General features: G+C 43.4%; 2 protein-coding genes and 1 long non-coding RNA gene across 6 annotated transcripts; 2 read left to right on the top strand and 1 right to left on the bottom strand.

Annotated features, from left to right (window-relative positions):
* The first annotated feature begins 1,532 nt into the window (after nt 1-1,532).
* Nucleotides 1,533-9,380, top strand: LOC125168583 (uncharacterized). The gene is made up of 3 exons (XR_007153210.1): nt 1,533-1,583; nt 2,172-2,349; nt 8,942-9,380. It is a non-coding gene; the product is annotated as an uncharacterized LOC125168583 (long non-coding RNA).
* Nucleotides 9,381-15,954: 6,574 nt separating this feature from the next.
* Nucleotides 15,955-20,105, top strand: PIP4P1 (phosphatidylinositol-4,5-bisphosphate 4-phosphatase 1). Of its 2 annotated transcripts, none has more exons than XM_047863410.1 (7): nt 15,955-16,488; nt 16,831-17,021; nt 17,412-17,518; nt 18,218-18,323; nt 18,526-18,578; nt 18,681-18,771; nt 19,263-20,105. In XM_047863410.1, the coding sequence occupies exons 1-7, from the start codon at nt 16,347-16,349 to the stop codon at nt 19,404-19,406; spliced, it is 834 nt and encodes a 277-aa protein (XP_047719366.1). In that variant the 5' UTR covers nt 15,955-16,346; the 3' UTR covers nt 19,407-20,105. The 2 variants fall into 2 exon arrangements, with proteins under 2 accessions (XP_047719366.1, XP_047719365.1); XM_047863409.1 differs by having other exon boundaries at nt 15,957-16,509.
* Nucleotides 20,106-20,193: 88 nt separating this feature from the next.
* Nucleotides 20,194-22,881, bottom strand: APEX1 (apurinic/apyrimidinic endodeoxyribonuclease 1). 3 transcript variants are annotated; one of them, XM_047863406.1, is made up of 5 exons: nt 22,801-22,881; nt 22,340-22,465; nt 21,953-22,140; nt 21,128-21,320; nt 20,194-20,986 (listed from the first exon to the last, which is right to left on the bottom strand). In XM_047863406.1, exons 2-5 carry the CDS (start codon nt 22,395-22,397, stop codon nt 20,469-20,471), a joined length of 957 nt encoding a protein of 318 aa, XP_047719362.1. In that variant the 5' UTR covers nt 22,398-22,465; nt 22,801-22,881; the 3' UTR covers nt 20,194-20,468. The 3 variants fall into 3 exon arrangements, with proteins under 3 accessions (XP_047719362.1, XP_047719363.1, XP_047719364.1); XM_047863407.1 differs by having other exon boundaries at nt 22,770-22,842; XM_047863408.1 differs by lacking the exon at nt 22,801-22,881 and adding an exon at nt 22,616-22,759.
* Nucleotides 22,882-22,932: the final 51 nt, after the last annotated feature.

Raw genomic sequence — 22,932 nt, 5'->3', positions numbered from 1 at the left:
TTCTATCAATCCTAAAAATTGGGATTGATAAGCACAATGGAAATGCTGCAGAATGGGCCACATTTTGCAGATAGATTGGATTACTCAGCTAGTAAAATGAGATCCCAAATTGCTATGAAGTTCAGAGGCAACTCCCCAGGTAGGAATAATCTTTTCTAACAATGTCTTGCCTGCTGCTCTGGTGGTGGGTTTCCAACATGGAAATGAACTCAACCTACCTACTGAGAAAACATATAAATCATTGCTAGTATATATTTATATCCTTGGGAGGGAGGCAACAGGATGAAATCCATTTGCCATAGCGTGAAAATTCCAGAAGGCAAAGGGGAATGTCCCATACAAGTATGAATAGGCTTTCCAGAATTCTGTTTTGGGTAAATCTGACAACTAGGGTATACCTGTGAGATGATTTTTGGTGATGGCTTCTAGTAGTATTGTCTTCCCAGTGAGACCATCTTATCAGTATTCTAATGTGTCAAATCATGTATATATTGCGGGACATGTCTCTGTAGGCAATCGGAGGATGGGTTGATAGGATCTATCCATTGATTTTATCTGAGGTCAGATTTATAACCTTGTTCTGTCCATTTCTTTCTATTTTGCCAAACAGTTAACTGTTGGGCTTCTGTTATTTTATGTTTTTGATTGTCAGCGAATTCAGGAGACATGGAAGTTGCAGGTGCCTTTATTAAAGGTGACGGCTGACTTAAAGCTGCTGAGTTAGTAACTGCATCAGGCAAACGACTTCCTCTGCTTTTCTCTGTTTGCCATAGAGTGTCCTAGAATTTTAATTATCACCAAATTTGGGTAGTTGAATAACATTTAAAAAATTTGTAATGTTTATTTATTTTGGGGGGGGGGGAGGCAGAAAGAGAGGGAGACACCAAATCCGAAGTAGGCTCCAGGCTCTGAACTGTCAGCACAGAGCCCAACATGGGGCTCAAACTCATGAGCTGTGAGATTATAACCTGAGCTGAAGTTGGACACTCAGCCAGCTGAGCCACCAGGCACCCCAGATACCATTTAATAGATCTAATACATAAGAACTGTTTTTTATTTTCTGTTCAGAAGAAGTCAAGAAACCTCTTTGTTTCCAGAGCATATCAAAATCATGAGCAACACCAAAGGCGTATGTACTATTGGAATAGATGTTAGCAGCTTTATCTTTACCTAGAAAATAGACTCTAGTTAAGGCAAAGAGTTCTGCCTGCTGAACAGAAGTGGCCGTTGGTATGGGTTTAGCTTCAGTGGTTTCAGTTAGATATTATAGCATAACCGTCTAGATAGAGACCGGTTTTATCCTTTAAATAGGATCTGTCAGTAAGCCAGATTAATTCAGCATTCTTGAGATAAATTTCCTGTAAATCAATCCAAGGGGTTAAAAGTTGATCAGTCAGCCTTAAACAGTCATGAGAGGTTTCATCAGTTGGCAGAGGAAGAAGTGTGGCCAGGTTTAAGGTGTTACAGGAAGCAATGGTCATGGTGAGGGGGCGGGGAGCAAAAGTCCTTCAGTGGAGGTTAGCCTGCTGGTAGATAAGAGCTGAGTGTGGGGAGAGTGAAGCAAAGCTTCTACTGAGTGGATGGTAAGTAGAGAACCCATCACTCTTTCTTTTATGCGTTGTGGCAAGTTGGCAGTAGCTGCTGTTGGCCTCATATGAGGAGGGAGGCCCTTAGCTACTAGATCTAATTGTTGGCTCTAATAACCTATGGGCCTATGTTGATCCCCATGGCATTGAGTAAGTACACATATGGCATTTCCCATAATTTTGTGGAAAAAAAGGAAAAAAGCAACTTGTAATTAAGATGACCCAGTGCACGTAAGTCATGAAGGCTGTCTTTAATGAGGAATCTTGAGCCTTTTTGACCAGATGAGAAGTTTAGTCTGATCAGCTTTAGGAAGAGTATAAACACTGGGCTATGGCAAAAAAAAAAAACAAAAACAGTGAAATCCAGTTCCTACACTACACTGCTAGTCCCCCCGATCCTCTGAGCTTTTTGTGCTATGGCAAGGGAAGGGTAAAATGCCCTGACTCCTGTCTGGATCTAGATGGAGGCCATGATCAATAATTAGATGCCCCAGTATTTAACTTGAATTTGCAACTCTGGAGTTTCTCTTTTGACATTTTATGTCCTTTTTTTTTTTTTTTTTTTTTTTTTTTGCTAATTCTCAGAGGAGATGGACAGTGTCTTCCAAGGATGTCTCTTCTGAGGGTGAACAGAGGAGGAGATCATACACATATTGCAAAAAGGAAGAATTCTGAAAAAAAAAATGACATCAGCAAATCAGCCTTCAGAATTTGAGAAAAATAGGTAGGGCTTTTGGTATAGCCCTGAGGCATAACAGTCCAGGTAAATTGTTGATTTTCCCATGTAAAGGCAAACAGGTATTGGCTTTCAGGGTCGGTACAAAGATCTATGACAGTGAAGGTTGTGCTTTCTGGAGATAAGACTGAAAGTAGAGTATGAAGATTTGGCACAACTGGGTGCTGAAGAATAACGATATTGTTGATAACTCTTAACTTCTGAACAAACCTCCATTCTCTTCCATGGGATTTTTGTACAGGAAGGAAGGGGATATTACAAGGGCTTGTATATTGAACAGTTAGGCTTTGTGTGTGTTTTTAAAAAAATTTTTTTGGCCTTATTTAATATATTCCTCAATTATGGGCTTGATTCCTTGAACAGCCTCTGTATATAATGGATGTTGGCAGGGGCACCTGGGTGGCTCAGTCGGTTAAGTGTCTGACTTCAGCTCGGGTCATGATCTCAGTTTGTGAGTTTGAGCCCCACGTCAGGTTCTGTGCTGACAGCTTAGAGCCTGGAGCCTCCTTTGGATTCTGTGTCTCCCTCTCTCTCTGCTCCTCCCCCGCTCATGCTCTGTCTGTCTCTCCTTCAAAAATAAATAAATAAAAACATTTTTAAAAATGGATGTTGGTTGGGGCGCCTGGGTGGCGCAGTCGGTTAGGCGTCCGACTTCAGCCAGGTCACGATCTCGCGGTCCGTGAGTTCGAGCCCCACGTCAGGCTCTGGGCTGATGGCTCAGAGCCTGGAGCCTGTTTCCGATTCTGTGTCTCCCTCTCTCTCTGCCCCTCCCCCATTCATGCTCTGTCTCTCTCTGTCCCCAAAAAAAAAAAAAAAAAAAAAAAAAAAAAAAAAAAAAAAATGGATGTTGGTAAATATTTGTCAGAGGATTTCTTTCATCCACTAGAATTTTTATAGGTGGTGCAGAGTGGATGTGGCCTCTATCAGTGGCATTTTTTTTGCCCAAAGTTTCTCATGGATAGAATCTTGGAGACAGTTGGGTGTATGAGCTATGTTATTAAAGAACACATGGGGCGCCTGGGTGGCGCAGTCGGTTGAGTGTCCGACTTCAGCCAGGTCACGATCTCGCGGTCCGGGAGTTCGAGCCCCGCGTCAGGCTCTGGGCTGATGGCTTGGAGCCTGGAGCCTGTTTCCGATTCTGTGTCTCCCTCTCTCTCTGCCCCTCCCCCGTTCATGCTCTGTCTCTCTCTGTCCCAAAAATAAATAAACGTTGGAAAAAAAAAAAATTAAAAAAAAAAAAGAACACAGGGACAGGGGATGCCTGGCTGACTCAGTCCATGGAGCATGCAACTCTTGATCTCAGGGTTGTGAGTTTGAGCCCCACGTTGAGTGTAGAGATTACCTAAACATTAAAAAAAAAAAAAAAAATCTTAAAAAAAAAAAAAAGATAACACAAGGACAGTAACCAAGAAATCGTCTTGAAATTTTTCATCAGGTTAAAATTTAAAAATATTTCCTTTTTTTGGAAAAAAAGATGTGTGTCAATTGTTGTAATTGCATGTTCCTAATTTGGGTTGCTTATACTTGAGTATTTAGGGCTTCTGTGGGTTTCTTTTTTGTGTCTTTTTGAATAGCTTTGGAGAGCTGCCCAGCAGTAATTAACTAGGTCATGGAGTTTCATAGTAGCCCAGTTAAGTTGCAGGGGTGGTTTTTGTTTTTGTTTGTTTAAGTTGCAGGTTTTGAAAAATTAATTAATTAATTAAAAATTTTTAAATCTGAATTGCAGGTTCCTCTTGCAAACCTTCAATAAAAGCACAATTTAACAAGGTGGAGGTGTGATGGTCAACTTTTTCAATGCCAGATAATTGCTTAAAAATTTTCTCACATCTTTCAAAATCATACAAAACCCATTCATCAGATCTTTGGACACATTTTTTGGATTTTTTTCCAGGTCGATCTTTGGACATATTTTTTTGGATTTTTTTCCAGGTCAATAGTATGGGGAAAACCATCAAGAATCTCTTTGTGGAGTCTTTTAGCTAATTTTGAGGCTTCTTTCATGTCTACAGCCTTTTTGTGGGGAAATCCAATAAAAGATCTGTCCATACTCCTTTTTGCATCCATTCTCTAGCAAGTCTTTCATCTACTAACATGAGAATGAGCTGATAAAGATCAGAGAATCCTGGCTTATAAATTTGGACTACAATCAAGAATTGTCTAGCAAACCCAATAGGGTTTTCTCTAGGGTTAGGAAACTCCTTGGTAATAGCTCATAGTTCAGCTTTACTCCAAGGAGAACGAGAGAACTGGGATCCTAAAATGTCATCTCCTGGCTTAACTATAAAAGATGCTACAGGTAGGGGTGGGTCCTGAGAAGTCTCTAGATAATCATAGAAAGGAAGTTCAGCAAGAAAATGAGAGAGGGATGGTGGACAGATAGGCAGTGGGGAGCAAATGGAGGGAGTGATGGAGCAGCAGAAGACTCTTCAAGTTTAGTAAGTCTCTGAGACAATTCAGAATTTGCCTTAGTTTAGAATTAGTATCCTGGAAGGAAACAATTTGTGAGTCATGAACACATTTTGAAGACTTGAAATGATAATTAAAATAAGCTTCCCATGGGGCACCTTGGTGGCTCCATTCGGTTGAGCACCCGACTCTTGATTTCAGTTCAGGTCATGATCCCAGGGTCATGGGATCAAGTTCCACATCAGGTTCCTCACTGAGTGTGGAACCTGCTTCTGACTCTCTCTCTCTCTCTCTCTCTCTCTCTTCCTCTGCCCCTCTCCCCTGCTCACTCTCTCTCTTTTACAAACAAATTCCTCATATGGATTATTTAGTCTTCTATTCTTTCTCTAATTGATTGCACATATAAACTAACATAGGAATTTTGAAAGAGCCCCAGGTTGGCCAATTAAATTTTAAATCATCCCAGGTAATCATTGTTCAGAGAGACAGGAATTTGCAGGATGAGGGCCCATAATTCTTATACATAAAACCAGTAGGATTTCCAGAAGAAGGCTGCCCAGCAGCCTATTTCTCAAAAAGCAAACTGCATTTTCAAGAGGAACTAAGTACTCACCAGGGCAACAGACAGGAAGTGAAGTTCTGAGAACAAAAGTGGCAACAGAGGACACTCAAAGCAGAACCTCAGACTGGGAAATTTGGATTACAAGAAGACTTATCAGACTCTGACTGGGACCACTGGGGAGATGACAGGGCACAACGGACTCTTTAAGTACCTCATTTGAATCTATGAGAGAGCCAGAGGAGGGAGATGAGATGCTCTCCGGTCCCACTTCTGACATCATGTAATGTCAAACAAAATTTGCAGTGAAGCTGCAAGGCAAACAAAAATTTATTTGGGGACTTAAGAATTGCAATTTGGGAGACACATATTGGGAGAAAATCCAAATTGTGCTCTGCTGATGGGTAAAAGCAGTGGGTCTCTAATGGCAAAAAAGAGCATTCCAAGATGGCTTACATAAATTGTTTTGCAAAATTATAATTGGCTAAAAGAGTCTAATTCCTGTTGAATTGCAGCTTTCCATCTGGGGCTGCAAGAAGCAGTATATTGCAGTTTGGCAATGAACTATATTTATTATTAAAAATTTTTTTATATTTATTTATTTTTGAGAGAGGGAGAGAGAGACACACAAAGTACAAGTGGAAGAGGGGCAGAGAAGACACAGAATCCAAAACAGGCTCCAGGCTCTGAGCTGTCAGCACCGAGCGCGATGCAGGGCTCAAACTCACCAACTGTGAGATCATGAACTGAGCGAAAGTCAGACACTTAACAGTCTAAGCTACCCAGGTGCCCCAGGAATGAACTATATTTAACGTTAACGTTCTGTGCCCAGATGGCCTTGCATAAGCCCCACTTCTCTAGTGGACTCATAGCTCCATTTAGATGTGCTTTCTTAATAGGATTGACTTCATTTCAGGTTTTTTCCCTTGTGAGTCACATCCTGGAGAAAACAAATAGGGTAAACCTTAGAAACTGTGCTGAACTGGAGGTTACAGAATTTGGGAAAACGTATCAACTCTAAATCCAGGACCCATATGGGGAGAAGAAAAAGTTGTCAGGGAAAGAATTCCTGGATCTTTAAAACAAAAAGAGAAAGGGTGGGACTGGGGTGGGGATGGTATAGGGATGTGACCGGCAAATGCAGACCATCCATTTATTGACACAATACTGGTTCCAAGCAATTCAGATAACTAAGGGACTCCTCATAATAGAACTATACAATATAGCACCTTTGTAAGAGCTCAGCTATTCCTCTCCCCTCTTTTGCAAGTTTAATTAAGCTTACATAAAATTACAAATCAATGGCCCTTGCTTAGCTATCAGAATCCCCCATCTGTTTCCAGTTTCCTGAACACAATTTTTCCTGTTTGCCATTTTACCCACCTTACCCACTGCTATGGTCCAAGCCACTGTTTCCCAGCCCTGTTTCTGTCTCATTCATAAAACTGAGTCCAGTACCAAATGAAGGGTATATTCTATCATCGTTATTGTTGTTATGCTATTATTATTATTATCCTTATTCATTGAGTAATTTTAGCAAAGGTAAAAACAGGGTAATCTAAAAGTAAAGTTCACCTTCGTAATGAACTATGAACAATTGAAACATTGAAAGCACAATTTTTTAAAGTTTATTTATTTATTTATTTTGAGAGAAAGAGAGAGAACGAGCGAGCAGGGAAGGGGCGGGGGTCGTGGGGACAAAGGATCTGAAGTAGGCTCTACGCTGACAGCAGACAGCTGGATATGGGACTCAAATTCACAAACCAGGAGATCATGACCTGAGCTGAAGTCAGACACTTAACCGACTGAGCCACCCAGGCATCCCTGAAAGCACAATTTTAAATGATGGATGAGATCAGTCCTAAGTAAAAATCATCCCCAGGAAATATTCATCTATATTTGATTGGCGAAAGTTTTTTTTAATTGCCCAAATCCAATCCAGTTTACACAAAAGACAAGAGTATGACATAATTATATTTAAGAAAGTGCAAACTTAGTCAATTAATTTTATGGACTGTCTAAAGTAAGTGTATATAAACCAAAAGAAGATGATCTATGATAAATCTACAAAAAGAAAAATGGGGGACCAGCCTCAGTCTTCTGTAATGTTTCCACAGCATCACATGGGGAAGGGTGTATATATATAAATATATATATATATATATATATATATATATATATATATATATAAAGAGAGAGAGAGAGAGAAAGAGAGAGAGAGAGAGACATAAACATTCTGGTCACCAAAGAAATGTACTATTATGTGACAGGAAAAGACAGTTTACCAGACTGCTCCTTGGCCAGGGTGACATTACCTTTAGAACTTCACAACATACTTTATTCTGAATTCAAGTTCAGCAACCCACCTCCAGCACAATCACTTAGACCCCCAATCTCATTGGTTTCACTCATGGCCCAGAGAAGAGTCTACCCTATGAGACTCAGCAGGCCTCCTCAGACCACATCTTTATCTTGTGGCCTATCCAACAAGAGGGCTCAGGGTCCAGGTCACATCAGACCCTACCTTGAATCCCATCCTACCCCTAACCTTGGCTAGTTTACATCTCTTACTGCCTACCTCACAAGTTTTTGACCTCTAAAGGGCACAGACTCAGGCATTTTGAGTGTGTATATCTGCTGCACTGTGAACACTGTATACAGCAGATACTTAACGGTCAAATATATGAAATGTTTATTATTTCTCTTTAAGCCACCTCAAGCCAAGTCCCCATACTCTATTCATTTATGACCATTTTGATCTGTTTTCAACATCCCAGTCAAGAGGTTCCCAGTTTCTCAGTTTACAGTGCACTTAGTATCTCAGCAATTTTTTATAGCCCCCTTAGTTCAAAATAAATACTTAACACATTTACTTTTTAAGTAGTTGGTTCCTAACAACTTAGCAACCATTTAGAAAAAATAATACACACACACTGAACGAAAAAAAAATATTCGTTTATATTTCTTAGATAACTGCAAATAATCCCTAAGGGGATGTGTGTGCCTGTTGGGCATTGAACAACTTCTCAAACCTTGGAATCCAATACTGCTACCCTCATTTCCTGTTCTGGGATGATTTTCATGCAGTACTTATTTTTTTTATCAGAGGGACCTCCTAAAACCCAACTTCACAAAGACATTTTGTCATCAAAAAGAATGTTGCAACAATCTAATGTTCATATTATGAGTTACTTTGAACTGGTAGTTTGCAGAGTATACAGAGATATTGAATATGGCTGTGTTTCCCTTAAAATCTTTAAATATCCCATGGTACCCCTGAGAATTTGTACCGGGGCACAGAGTTTGGAAACTATGGCTCCAGTCACTCCATGCCACCTCCATTCCCGAGTTTATGTAGTATAGATGAGTAGACTCTGCAATCAAACTACCTGTGTATGAATTCCTTCTCCACTCCTTACTTACTGGCTGTGTGATCCGAGGCAAGTGAAAGTCTCATTCTGCCTCAGTATTCTCATCTGTAAGGTAGTGATAATAATAGTATTTACTGTTGTTGCAAGAAGTGTAGAAAATGCTTGTTAAGTGTTTAGATAAGTGCCTGGAATTATAGTAATTATAATTATAGTAAATTATAGTAAATGTTGGCTATTATTATTATTATTCCCCATTGTCTCTTTTTCTTTCTGGTTTCTCTAGGTCCGCCTAACCATAAATTGGGTAAGAAGAACAACCAGAGGTGCACCCAGCCCATCAACATCAACTCTTATTGTGCACTGTTCAAAACAGTAACCACTAGCCAAATGTGGCTATGTAAATGTAAGAACATTAAGATGAAATAAAAACAAAAATTCAGTTCCTTAGTTATACTAGCCACACTGCAACTGCTCAACAGCCAGATGAGGCTAGTGGCTACCATTATCCATGGTAGAGAAACATTTCCATCATCACAGAAATTTTTATTGCACAGCATTGTTCTTATCTTTTCTAGACACTGCTACCCTGTATGTACCTAAAAGAAGCTAGAACTATGTCCATGAGTTCATGAGTTCAAGTCCTGCATTGGGCTCCACACCCAGCATGGAGCCTACTTAAACAAGAACAACAATAAACAACTAGACTATACCCTCTCCCACCTCACCCAAACTCCCATACTACCCTGCATTTTGGTTAACTCACTCACTCTGGGTATAACTGAAAACATTCTTTGCCCTGGAAACGGAGTCAGGGACTGTGCTGTTTTCACACAGGTGTAAATTACCACTTCAGGAAAGGGGAAAGAAGAAACAGGGTATATGAAGAAGAGAAATCAAATTGGGACACTGTGGGTCACAGAAGCTAGGCCGATGTTTCTCACCCTATTCTCCACCATCTATTTAGCAACAACTTGGAAGGTTGGAAGGTTACTACTTGGCTGAAAGCCTGAAGAAAAAATGCTTCCAAATCTTTACAGTTTCTTGATATTCTCCGGTCATAGACTTTTATGAAATATTCCCCTCAAAATTCATTCTGTTAAAGCTTTTACCTTGTAATCCCAATGTGACTATTTGGGGATAGGGACTTTAAAGAGGTAATTAAGGTTAAATAAGGTCATAAGGGACCCTAATCCAGTATGACTGGTGTCATATAAAAAAAGGAAGAGACACCAGGTATACGTGTGCACAGACGGCCATGTGAGGACACAGTGGACAAGGCAGCTATTTGCAAGCCAAGGAGAGAGGCCTGTAGACACCTATATCTTGGACTTCAAGCCTCCATAACTGTAAGAAAATAAATTTCTGTTGTTTAAGCCACTGGTCTGTTGTATTTTGTTATGGCAGCCCTGGCAAACTAATACACCTCTCCAGTGTAAGTGAGAAGACCCCACCCCACAAGTAAGATGGCACATACCAGGGATAATATTGACACTATTCACCTGGATCGCACAGGAATCAAGCAAGCAGTCAACACCAGCCATAAACACCTGATGCCAGCCACATTAGAGTACCTCAGCTGGATATTCACCCTGGTTGGGACCGCAGGTGACAGTATTACTCAGTACACAAATTCACCTCAAGATGGTGCTTAAGTTTGTTCATTCATTAATTTAATAGCCATTTATATAGCAACTTCCATGTGCCAGGCATTGAGCATAAAAAAAGACTCCATCCCAAATATCAGGTATTCTGCCACCTCTGTGCTTCTTCCTTTTTCAATCTGGCTGGCAAATGATGTGAGTGCAGAAGCATTAAACCGTAAGTCAGAAGAACTGGACTTTTAGTCCCGTTTCAATCTCCCACTTAGTTTAAGTAACTATAGCTTATAGAGCCTCCGTTTCTATATCTATAAAATATAGTCTTGCCTTCCCTGTCCATCTTGTAGTGGGTTTTGAAATCAAAATATAAAAGTGCTTTATTAACTGGGAGCAAGTTACAAATATTATCATTACTTTTTGTAATTCTCTGCCTGTTGATCTACTCGAGACAGAGCTCAAATCCAAGTTATCCATGCACAATAATATAATAATCCCTCTTTATAGTTCTAAAGTTTTCTCTGGCTGCTCTGGATGGAAGTGATTTCTTTTTTCCCTGAACTTGGATGATACTGTTTAACTCATTTGGTGTGGAGCACATTTTGCATCATGAATTTCTCGTATTCATATTTTTCCACGTAATAAAAGATACTCATGTTGATATTTTGTACAGTGACTTTTCACATTATGTCTCCCTAACAAGAGTGTGCGTTTCTTAAGGAGTGTCTTTCACAAAGAGTAGATACTTAACAAATATGCGTAGATGTATCAATCGCTTCAATTTTACCATCTGTAGTAGGTCAAAAAGCATGGCCACCATATTTTGCAGCTCCTCCCATCAAGGTGTGAAGTCCATTTGCCTTGAACCTGGGCAGCCTTATGACTTGCTCTAACCATTAGATGTAGTAGGGATGAAGTTGTGCTAATGCTGGAGCTAGGCATAAAGATGTCTTAGAGCTTCTCCTTTCACTCTGTTGGACCATTGCCCTAAGCACCGCCATGCCATAAAGAAGCCCCATCAGGCCAGCACATTCAGTTGCCAGACATGTAAGTAAGGCCATCTTGGACCATTCAGTTGTTACCAGTCACCACTGCACACTCATGAGTGAGCCTGGGTGAAACCAATGAAAGAACCATCCAGCCAACATGCAGAATCAGAAGGTAAAAACATACATCACTTTGTTTGGGGCTGTTTGTTGTGCAGCAACAGACAGCTGAAGAGCAGAAGAAGTATTTCTTCCCTCCGGGTAGGTAGGATTTTTCTCTATCTCTTTTATGGCCTTTCTCACAAATTACTACCTTGCTTTCTGGGTAATTACCTTCTGACCACTACCAGATTGTAATGTCATTGAGGGTGAAACAACTTATTGGTTTTAGATTTCTCCTAAAATACTATACCCAGAACTGTAGGTAGTAGGTGATGAGTCCATTTGCAGAATAAGTAATGGCTCCTTCCAAGGGAGTCTTGAAATTCAAGTCCCAGAGGAGTTTATTATAAAGTAGTTTTCATTATGAGAGCACTTAGAGAGCCACTGTCTTAACTCTGTCCCACAGCCTAATAGGGGTGGTTAGTGTGTGGGTAGAGGTTAGTATGGCATGGAAAGAGAGCTTTAACAGGACATTATTCAGGGATTATTCCATCACACCTTCCTTCAGTGCCCCCTATACCTGTCAGAACATGCTTTATATTGGTTAACATTTTCTTCTCCTTTTGCTTCTCTAGCCATACACCCCTATATTTAACCTATAATGAAAACATCACCAGGAGCCCAAACTACTAAATGAATAAGCCATTTTACTATTCCATCCCTTTAAGATCCTTGGTAATGTATCCAATTATCCCTCTCTCCCACTTTTTTTATAAAGATAAAACTAGATTTAAAAAGGCACCAAATATGGCTTTGTCGACGGTGGAGAGTCATAAAAGGACAGATTTGGGAATATATGTATAAGCAATGTACAAATAATGAGCGCTGCTCCATTCTAGAGTGAACACTTGAACTTCCGTGCCAGAAACACCAGAAAGAGCAGTAAACTGGCCTGTCCCCCTGTAGAGCCACAAACCCTTCCTCTTTTGTATCCAGAGGTTCCTTAGTTCATTAAACGCCTGTGGGACCCAACTGGTGGATGGATACCAGTGTCTAAGTAGAAGCTGGTATCCACAACCTGGGAAAGTTGTGTCTAAAAATCAGAACCCAAGTAAAGTCTCCAGCTCCTGTAGCAGTCACAAATGCTGGGACAGCAGCAGTTCCTTTATCATTAAATATGTGGGGTAGGTTGTACTCCCTTCAGTGTTAGGCTCAGTGGAGAGGCTTCTGGCCAAACTGGCCATGGTCCTTAGAGTTATTTTTTCAATTCGTTGTTGCTTCCCAGTTGTAAGGCAGTTACAATTTGAGCTATGACAAGGGGAAAACCCAGGTGCCATTCGGGCTCCCATAGAGACCACATGAGGTTGGAGGAGGAGGCTGGTGGGGGCACTATCCCCAACGGTTGGGTCCAGTGGATACTAATAGACCTCAGAGTTCTCCTTTGGTTTCTGGGAAAGGTGAGGTAGAACCCTCAGCTAAAGGGTTCTTCAGGAAAAGGCAGCCATGCTAGCATTATTTTCAGTTAAGGAGCCTCTACATTAAATAGACCTGAGCTAAAATGTCACATCTGTACCAATCAGATTTTTACCATGACCATGAACTGGAACCATCACCCTTGACTTCCTAGTATTTCCTTCTCCTGTGACAATGGGGTCCTTTCCATTTGCACTTGCTTAATTAGAGGAAATTATGTCAGTAACACCTAAAACAAGGAAGATCTCTTTAAGGTGACTCACTTTTAGTCTATCATCCATCATTAATCCCAAAATAATGGTATATTCACCCTACACTTATATGATTAAGGAAATTCTCCTAAATTATTATTTTTTTTAACGTTTATTTATTTTTGAGACAGAGGGAGACAGAGCATGAACGGGGGAGGGTCAGAGAGAGGGAGACACAGAATCTGAAACAGGCTCCAGACTCTGAGCTGTCAGCACGGAGCCCAATGCGGGGCTTGAACTCACGGACCGCGAGATCATGACCTGAGCAGAAGTCAGCCGCTTAACTGAGCCACCCAGGCGCCCCTATTCTTTTTTTCTAAACATTTATTTATTTGGAGAGAGAGAGAGAGAGAGAGAGAGCATAAATGGGGTAGAGGCAGAGAGAGAGAGAGGATTCCAAGCAGGCTCCTCGGCGCTGTCAGCCCAGAGCCCGACACAGAGCGGGAACTCACAAATCTGGAGATTACGACCTGAGCGAGAGCCAGAAGTTTAACCTATTATTCTTTACATAACAAGGGGCTGCTCACCTTGACTTTTGGCCCTGCTCTATCTTGAAACTCCCAACAAAGTTGAAAGAACAAAGTAAAAAGTTCCCTAAGGGTGGGGGGAATCCTACATATGTTATCTCTGTCTAGGTACCCATTTAGTAGAGCACTTCAATAGGTTTGAAAATTGCAGGTATTCCCTACTTTTTATAAGTTCAAGTTATGCCACTTTGCTTGTATGAAAGAGTTTCATTAGTACAGGTATACCTCAGAAATATTGCGTGCTCGGTTCCAGACCACTGAAACAATGCCAATATCACAATAAAGGAATTCAAATAAATTTTTTTTGGTTTCCCAATGCATATAAAAGTTATGTTTACACAATGCTGTAGTCTATTAAGTGTGCAATAGCATTATGTTTGAAAAAAGTATGTATCTTAATATTTTACTGCTAAAAAATGTTAACCATTAATTAAAAATAAATTTTAAAAAACCCAAAGATATACACCTTGTCATCATAACCCACAAAAGAAAATACAGATGGACATAAAAATTTTAATGTGAAAAATTTCTGGAAAATACGGCCTAGTTGGAGCTAGGAGGATATAATTCAAAGGAGGTGAAACCAACTCAGATGTGCATTCAAGAAGGGGTCTAAAGAAATAATTCAATATTCTTGGATCTGTTTTCACTTAACAGGTATCTGAGAAGGGAAAAGCCCTTGGTATACTGACCCAAGAAATTTCTGTAATGAAGCTTACTCACATTTGTTAGCAAGTAACTCATATCTTTGAAAATTTCAGAATCTTATAATTTATTAGTGTTGCTTTTTGGAAGGATAGATTGCATGAGGCATCTGATTATTAAATAAAATTTCACTGGTGAAGAAAAGGCTAACCAATCATCTGAGCTTTCAACAAGTTGTAATCACTGATCACAGATCACTATAACCAATATACTAATAATAATGAAAAAGTTTGAAGTACTTCAAGAATTACCAAAATGAGACTCGGAGACACAAAGCGAACAGATGCTGTTGGAAAAATGGCACTGATAAATTTACTTGACACAGGGTTGCCACAGCATTCAGTTTGTTTAAAAAAACAAAACAAAACAAAACAAAACAAAACCCACAATATCTGCGAGGAGCATTAAAGCGAAGTGCACCGAAATGTGGTATGACTGCACGTGGTTTCCCTAAGCTTAAGAAATCCAAAAGAGGATTTTCACTTTTACCAGAAAAGCAAAATAGCTTTCACTGTTTTGCAGCTAGCTGTGGTGGAGGCCGTTCGCACAGAAGGAAAAGTGGCACCACCAAGCTCCTTCCCTGGGAACTACACTCAGCATTAAGCCGCCATAGATTTGAATTGTCTTTGAGCATCTGTACTTTTTTCTCCATATATTTTGTGCATCCGTTAACAAGATGTGTCCTAAGGTATCTGAAAACCCTAAGAGATTATTTTGGGGATTCGGGACTACTCAAATTTTTTTCCATAATAATGGTAATTGTCTTCGTTTTTTTCACTTCAGCTGAGGAAAGGTTTCATAGGACTCTACTTTCGGATATGGCTGGGTAAACTTGTGTCATCTGCTATGCAAGTTGAGTATGGAGGATGTATAGGGATGAACAGGAGAGTGAGTAGGATTGGCTGTATGTTGAAACTTCTGAGGGGCTCACGAGATTCTCCAGTACTTCAGAATAACCTCCGTTGGCAGTCTCCTCGCTGGGACTAAGTTGAGACTAGTCTCAAGACTGTCTCATCTTGTCAGCAAGGTTACTAAAACATCCTTGTACTTAATTGGTTAACTCAATCAAAAAACACTTATGATGCATATGTATTTAGGACTGGGAGGGGTCATGAAACTGAGTGAAATATGAAATATCCCTGTAGTGATAGATCCAGATTCATAAAAGTTAGTTTCATAATCAGGGATGCGGAATGAGAGGGTGGGGTCTGCAGGGCTGGTCCCTGGAGAAGCCAGTCTTGTGTTCTGTTCCAGAAGTAACTCCAGCGGGAAAGGCTGGATGATTATCTTAACATTTTAATGCATTTCCTACTGGTACATCTTTATTCCGACTTTCTACAGGTTATTTCATTGAGCAGAGCGGCTAACTATCGCCAGCCTTTCCTCCTCTGGCTACTCAGCCCAAGCGCCAGCACTTTCACTAGAGCCACGCCCCCGAGTTCTGGACCTAAGTTCGGACCAATACAGTTGCACCTCACGAGTCACAAGACCGAGAGGCCAGCCAATAGGAGACCAATTATAACCGCAAAGAGGAGATGTCTTTTAGTGGTATCTTTGGACCAATGAGGAGCAATGATTATGCACTCGCTCTGCGCGCGTAACAGAGGAAGCCAGGCTTCCTGAAACAGGTGACCAGTGAGCTGAAGCAGCCTAGTCCCACCTCCTGGTCTGGAGGTAACGCGATGGGCCACGCTTCCAATGGCTCGCAGAACCTCTCGTCACGTGCAGTTTTTGCGGGCCCAGCGGTCTCCGGGAGGTCATGTGACAGTTGACGTTGCCGCGACTCTCCCCAATGGAAAAAAAGAGCTGCCTTCGCAGGACCAAGAATTGATTTATCTCCACGAATAATAGCACGGCGGGGGCGGGGACAGCCTATCACGTGCTTGCGGGACGGAATCGGGCGGGGCAGGCCACTGGTTGCGGGGCGAGCTGGGCGCGCGGCGCGCAGGCGCCCTGGGGACCCGGTAGCGGCGGCGGCGGTGGCTGCGGAGACGGCGGCGGCGAATAGAGCCGGGTCCTTGGCCGAAGCAGTAGGCGGTGGTGGCGGCCATGGCGGCAGACGGAGAGCGATCCCCGCTGCTCTCCGAGCCCATCGACGGTGGCGCCGGCGGCAACGGATTAGTGGGGCCGGGCGGGAGTGGGGCTGGGCCCGGGGGAGGCCTGACCCCCTCCGCACCACCGTACGGAGCCGGTAAACATGCCCCGCCCCAGGGTAAGCCGGGGTGGGTCCAAGATGTTCCCGGGGGTACGCTGAGAGGCGGGAGGGGGCGGGGCCGAGGGCGGAGGCGGGGCCCAGGCGCCAGGTGCGGAGCAGTTGCACCTGTGACTGGGTGAAGCTCTCTTCTTTCCGCAATTGTTACCGGAACTTGGGAACCGAAGGGGGGTCTGAGGAAGCTGACTGAAGCACGGATTATAAGAAGCCCGCCGAGCTAGATCAGAAGGGTTGAGGACCAAAAAGAGTTCCTTGACCCCGTGGAGCATCAGTAGGGGTGTCTACAAGTGATGCCACCCTTCTTTTTACTTTCCTCTCCAGCGTTTCCCCCGTTCCCTGAGGGACACCCAGCCGTGTTGCCTGGGGAGGACCCACCCCCCTACTCACCCCTGACCAGCCCGGACAGTGGGAGTGCCCCCATGATCACCTGCCGAGTCTGCCAGTCTCTCATCAACGTGGAAGGCAAGATGCATCAGCATGTAGTCAAATGTGGCGTCTGCAATGAAGCCACTGTGAGTTACACACATCTATGAAATGGGCCCTGTTTCCTGGATCCTCTTTCTGATCTCTTGATTCTAGACCTTGATGTTCAGGTGTTAGCCGAATGGTAATCCTGAAACCCAGGTTTCAGTTCCAGGAGTCTCACATCACCATTTCCCCAGCAGCCACTCACCAGAGCTGATGTTTACCATCCTGCACCTTCATGTCTATTCTGGATACTTAAGCCTAATCTTTATTTGCAAATCTTCTGCTATATGTTTTTCTTTCATTTCTCTGACCTGGCTAAGACCTTATCTGGCTAAGACCTTATCTCTCTGATCTCTTCTCAGAAGGTGTTTTTGGAGGAAATGGAAGGGATTGGAATTAAAGGTTTGCTTACCGATGTCCTCATTGTTCTCTAGCCAATCAAGAATGCACCTCCAGGGAAAAAATACGTTCGGTGCCCCTGTAACTGTCTCCTTATCTGCAAAGTGACTTCCCAGAGGATTGCCTGCCCTCGGCCCTACTGGTAAGAGGCATAAGGTGGGGAAGGGCATCAGTGGGAATAATTGGAAAGCCCTAAAAAGGATGAATGTTTGCAGAGCATGTAAAGGTGTTTATTTAGAAGGAGAAAAAGTTAAGGACTGTTGTACCGTTAGAATTTTACAGCCATCTTGTTCAAATCTCAGTAAAAAGACTGGGATGAAATTTATGTCCGTTAGGGAAATAGAGAGTCTAGGGGACTGGGTGAATTATCCTCAGGTATAATGGAAGTTAGAGACCTGAAGTTTAAGTAGTGCTGTTTCTCAACCTTCCCTCGGGCTAGGGTTGGGTGGGGCAGAGTATATGCCGTGTACAGAGAAGTAGAGGAATTTAGAAAGGCAGGGATTGGGAGCTATGAAGGAAGGCTAGTGTGGGCATTTTAGGATTAAAAATGATTTAAATGTAGTCTTTTTCTTTTTTTTTTTTTTTTTAAACTTTTTTTTAATTTTTTTTTTCAACGTTTATTTATTTTGGGGACAGAGAGAGACAGAGCATGAACGGGGGAGGGGCAGAGAGAGAGGGAGACACAGAATCGGAAACAGGCTCCAGGCTCCGAGCCATCAGCCCAGAGCCTGACGCGGGGCTCGAACTCCCGGACCGCGAGATCGTGACCTGGCTGAAGTCGGACGCCCAACCGACTGCGCCACCCAGGCGCCCCTAAATGTAGTCTTTTTCTCCATTACAGCAAAAGAATCATCAACCTGGGGCCTGTGCATCCAGGACCTCTGAGTCCAGAACCACAGCCTGTAGGTGTCAGGGTCATCTGTGGACATTGCAAGAATACTTTCCTGGTGAGGAGGAGCATTGGGAAGCCTTGGGAGGAAGCGGGAGAAACAGAAGTAATCATGAATATATTTCTGAGTTATGATAATGAATACTGAGGTCTGTTTTAATTTCCCTTCTGTTCCTTTTCCCACCCTCCCCTGCCCAGAGCCTTCACTGGACATGACCCTGCTTCTATTAATTGGGTTCTCCCTTTTTTGTTCTCCATAGTGGACAGAGTTCACAGACCGAACCTTGGCCCGTTGCCCTCACTGCAGGAAAGTGTAAGTGACTGGAGAGTGGCATTGTTGAACTGGTAATTTTGTAACATGTACTGTAAAACCTGCAGGGCCATTGCAAGCATCAATTTGTTTGCCTCCCCACAGGTCATCTATTGGGCGCAGATATCCACGAAAGAGATGTATCTGCTGTTTCTTGCTTGGCTTACTCTTGGCAGTCACTGCCACTGGCCTTGCTGTGAGTAACCTTGATCCGGCCCTTCGTTCTTCAGCCTCATCTCCATAGCCTACAATTTGGGAAATGGCTAACCTAAAAAAAGTGAAAGAAACCGAGGGGTTTTTGTTTGTTTTGCCTTGTTTTAATGTACACATGAGCTGAAGTTGAAGGTAACTGATAAACAATCTCCATTGTTATTATGGGAGTGAAAAACAGCCATCTTCTTTATGCAAAAGACAGGGCAATGAAGAAGTGGCTTAAATTAAGAGTTGCTGTTAGAATTGGCTCCCTTGTCCAACACTAAGAAACACTGACAGATGTCTGGGATTGTACAAGTTATGTACCTCCCTAGGGGAAGAGAGCACAATTGGGCCTTTAAGAAGGTCTCTGAAGGTGGATACACGTGGTTAGGCAACCAGGCACTGAAGCTTCCATTCTGTGTTGCTGTTACTAGGGCTTTTAGGAAGTGGTGAGAGATCAACAGTAACCCCATCTTCCTTCTTCCTCATCAGTTTGGGACATGGAAGCATGCTCGGCGATATGGAGGCATCTACGCGGCCTGGGCATTTGTCATCCTGTTGGCTGTGCTGTGTTTGGGCCGGGCCCTCTACTGGGCTTGTATGAAGGTCAGCCACCCTGTCCAGAACTTCTCCTGAGCTCCACAACGACCCACAGACTGTGCCTGGCCCCTTCCTGGTGGGGACAGTGACACTACAAAGGGAACCGTGGTAAAAGGCTCCCTTGGCTTCTGTAAGGGGAGCCAAGCAGCTGCCTTCCTTTTCCCTGGGGAGAGGTAGGAAGGAACCAGACCCTCACTTAGGTTTGGAGGGGTAGATAAGACCACTGCTGGCCATCTGCTTTCCTCCAAGGGCTGCTGTGTTTAGGGTGAAATAGGCAAAATGTTGCCCCTAAACCTGGGTCCTAAAAGAGGGTTCTAGCCTTGTCCTTCCTGTATACTCCCTGAGAGCCATTCCTGTCCCTAAACATTCCAGGGCAGGGTGGGGGTGGGTAGCCCTGGGGGTTCCCTCCCTTTTGTGCACCATTAGGACCTTGCTGCTGCTATTGCACTTCACCAGGGGCTGGCACTGGCCTCAGTCCCCTCAGTCTCCTGTCCCCCCATTCTGTGTCCCGGGGGGTGGGGATGGGGTCAGCCGCTGCTCTGTACAGACCACAGGAACTGATGTGTATATAACTATTTAATGTGGGGTATGTTCCCCTAGTCCTGAATTTCCCTTAACTCCTCCTTCCAACCTTACCCCCCAGTTGCAGTATTTAACTGAGCTGGATAAGGTTGCTCTGTCTTGGGGGAAGCTAGGGATTCATCCTGTGCTTGTAAATAAATAAGGTCATGACTATCCTTTTCCAAGTTGTTTATCTTTATATATGAAAAGATAAGGAGAATTTGTAGCCCCACAAAGGGGTAGAATACAAAGACAGCAAGGCTGAAACTATGGCTCTTTATTTTCATGTGGACAGTTCAGAGAAAGTCATCAGTAGCTTTTGTTTAATGTAAAAAAAAAAAAAAAGCACAAAAAAATTGGGGTTTAAAGGAAACCTAAGTGTCACTAGAAGCCTGGTTGAAGGACTCGTATTTTTAGAAGGGAAGTAACAGTGCAGATTTCTTTAGAGAGCAGTTTTTAAAGAAGTTTGGGGAGGTTAAGTTTTAAAGCTAGCTTGGGGGGCTTATTTCCCCAGCTTAAAGTAATTTAAGCGAGGTGTCACAGTGCTAGGTACAGGGTGATGGGACAGTGATCACTGCCCAGGGCCTTGGAACGGATCTTGCTGTCACACAACGCGGGTAACAGAGAGTGTGACAACAAAAAGTAATCAAGGCGCCAACCAACATTTTTGGATCGAGCATTCATCATGTAGGTCCAAAAGGTATATGCATAGGCCGTGTTGGGGTAGAGGTGCCGGAAGCTGTCAGCCAGAGGCACAGCCTCTAGTAATTCCCCAAAGCCTTGACGCTCTTGTGGAGTGAAGCCAGCATTCTTTTTGTTTCCCTTGGGGTTGCGAAGGTCAATTTCTTCATGGGCCACATTGAGGTCCCCACAGAGCACAAGGGGCTTGCGGGAAGCCAAGCCCTTTAGGAACTTGCGGAAGGCCTCATCCCAGCGCTGCCGGTACTCCAAGCGGACCAGACCTCGGCCTGCGTTAGGTACATAGGCTGTTACCAGCACAAATGAGTCAAATTCAGCCACAATCACCCGGCCTTCCTGATCGTGTTCCTCCTCACCTACAGAAACAATGAAACAAGATCAGCATAAAAAAGTGTACAGATTGGGAAAGCAAAGAAAGTAACTCCCATTAGGAGCTGGAACGGGAATTAGCAATTGGTTTGAAAGACCTCAGGGATTAGGAATTAACAGGGTCTCACCAATGCCATAGGAGACTTTGAGTGGGCACTGGCGGGAGAGCAGGCCCACACCACTGTACCCTTCCTTGTCTGAAGGAGCTGACCAGTATTGATGGGATAGTCCAGGCAACTCTTGAAGTTCAGCTGGTAGTTTGTTCTCTGAACATTTGGTCTCTTGGAGGCAGAGGATATCTGGGGCTTCTTCCTTTACCCACTGTGAGCGAGATGAAAGGTAAGAAAAATATTATCAATTCAGACAGCAACGTTTGATTATCAATCAAACATTTACTAAAGACTGTGCCAAGTACTAGAGATACACTGCTTAGAGAGTCGCACGAGATTTTAACACTTCTAAATTACAGAACTGGCAACTGAGAGGTAAAAAGAGTGTTACATTCAACACTGAAGAGATTATATTTCTTCCACAGGCAGAGGATAGGCATCTAAGATTTTTAAGCAGTGAATATTTAATTTTAAGTAAACTCTACGCTCTGCCACACATGGAGCAGCTTAAGTTCACCAACTGGTGGACTGAGCCAGCCAAGCACCCCTAAGCAGTAGTATTTAAATGGAGGATAAACTGGAAATGAAATGGAGCCAAGTCCAGTAACAAGGTTTTTGCAACATGCAGGGGAAGGGATGAAGCCATTAAAACAATGGAAATAAGTTGAAAAAGACATTTGGAAATAAAAAGGTTAAGAGTTGGTGAAGCCCCTCCTTTTAACTCTTGCACAAAAAAACTAGACAAGGGGAAAAAACCTACAGATTAGGGAAAGGTGATTAAATCCCCAAATCATTCAATACTGAAGAATGTCTCTTCTGGAACCCTCCTTGAATTCCACTCACATCTAAACCTTTCTTTTTAATCCAGGCTCGAAGCCCATCCACATTCCAGGAGCAGATCTTGAGTGTGGCCGATTTACCACTGGGCGAGGTTTTCTGATCTGGGGGGTCCTCATACAGGACCGGCCCCTCTCCTGCTGCCTCTTTTTCGTTTTTCTTTGCTCCAACCTTACTCTTCTTGGCTTCTGGCTCTATAAAATAAGCAATATACAATGATAAAGTTGGCAGTCCAACTCTGATCCGGATTGGACCCCCCATTGTGAGCTTGCAGTTGCTGCGACTTCTTCAGCCTGCAAAAACGCAGTCAGCAGGTCCGCACTTCCTGTTCACCGGGGTTAGAAACCCCCTCACGGCAGCCCCTAGGGAGAGGGCCTCATTTCATTCTCTTACCAATCTTGGGCTCTTCCCCGTCTTCTGCCACAGCTCCCTTTTTCCCACGCTTCGGCATCACTGTAGCGAACGCCCTTCTGAACCTGTACCACGTCGCCCACCGAAGCAGTATTTTTACCGCGTTACCTGCAGACGAGATGTCGTGAAACCAGCTAAAGCTGGGGAAAAAACGACTTCCTCGGGCGCCCCCGCACTAGGTACCGCCTTTCAAATCAAACTATCTCTGAATCCTTTCCCCGCCTCCATGCAACCTAGGCCCTTCAGCCCCTCACCCACCAAACTAGATCATTTCATTATGCTTTGTGCCGTGCTCGCGAGATCTGCCCTCCAGCCGATCGAGGGCCTTAATTAAGGGTCCCGACTTAGCTTGCAGATCAGACGATCAAGAAACCCCACTGCTGGGCAAAATAAGAGCAACCCTGCATCTGACCTGCTCGGCTCCCAGCCTGGCTCCTCCTTACCCGAGCACAAAGAATTCGTGCACGCCGTGCCCCCACGTGGGTATCTGGAGTGGTCAGGTGATCTGAGATGTGCAGCCTGAGGCGGGGGCATGCGCGTGATTGGTCTGTCTGGAACCACGTGACGGGAAGGCT

Source organism: Prionailurus viverrinus, chromosome B3 (genome assembly GCF_022837055.1).
Source record: "Prionailurus viverrinus isolate Anna chromosome B3, UM_Priviv_1.0, whole genome shotgun sequence".
Classification (NCBI taxonomy): domain Eukaryota; kingdom Metazoa; phylum Chordata; class Mammalia; order Carnivora; family Felidae; genus Prionailurus; species Prionailurus viverrinus.
The sequence above is the reverse complement of the archived record's forward strand: the minus strand, read 5'-3'. Positions and strand labels throughout refer to the sequence as shown.

Coding starts and splice junctions, on each gene's coding strand:
- PIP4P1 (XM_047863409.1), top strand. CDS start 16,347: ATGGCGGCAGACGGAGAGCGATCCCCGCTGCTCTCCGAGCCCATCGAC. Junction 16,510..16,830: donor TAAACATGCCCCGCCCCAGG/GTAAGCCGGGGT, acceptor TTTCCTCTCCAG/CGTTTCCCCCGTTCCCTGAG. Junction 17,519..18,217: donor GCCTGCCCTCGGCCCTACTG/GTAAGAGGCATA, acceptor TCTCCATTACAG/CAAAAGAATCATCAACCTGG.
- APEX1 (XM_047863406.1), bottom strand. CDS start 22,397: ATGCCGAAGCGTGGGAAAAAGGGAGCTGTGGCAGAAGACGGGGAAGAG. Junction 22,141..22,339: donor CGGGGAAGAGCCCAAGATTG/GTAAGAGAATGA, acceptor CTTATTTTATAG/AGCCAGAAGCCAAGAAGAGT. Junction 21,321..21,952: donor TTAAAAAGAAAGGTTTAGAT/GTGAGTGGAATT, acceptor TCTCGCTCACAG/TGGGTAAAGGAAGAAGCCCC.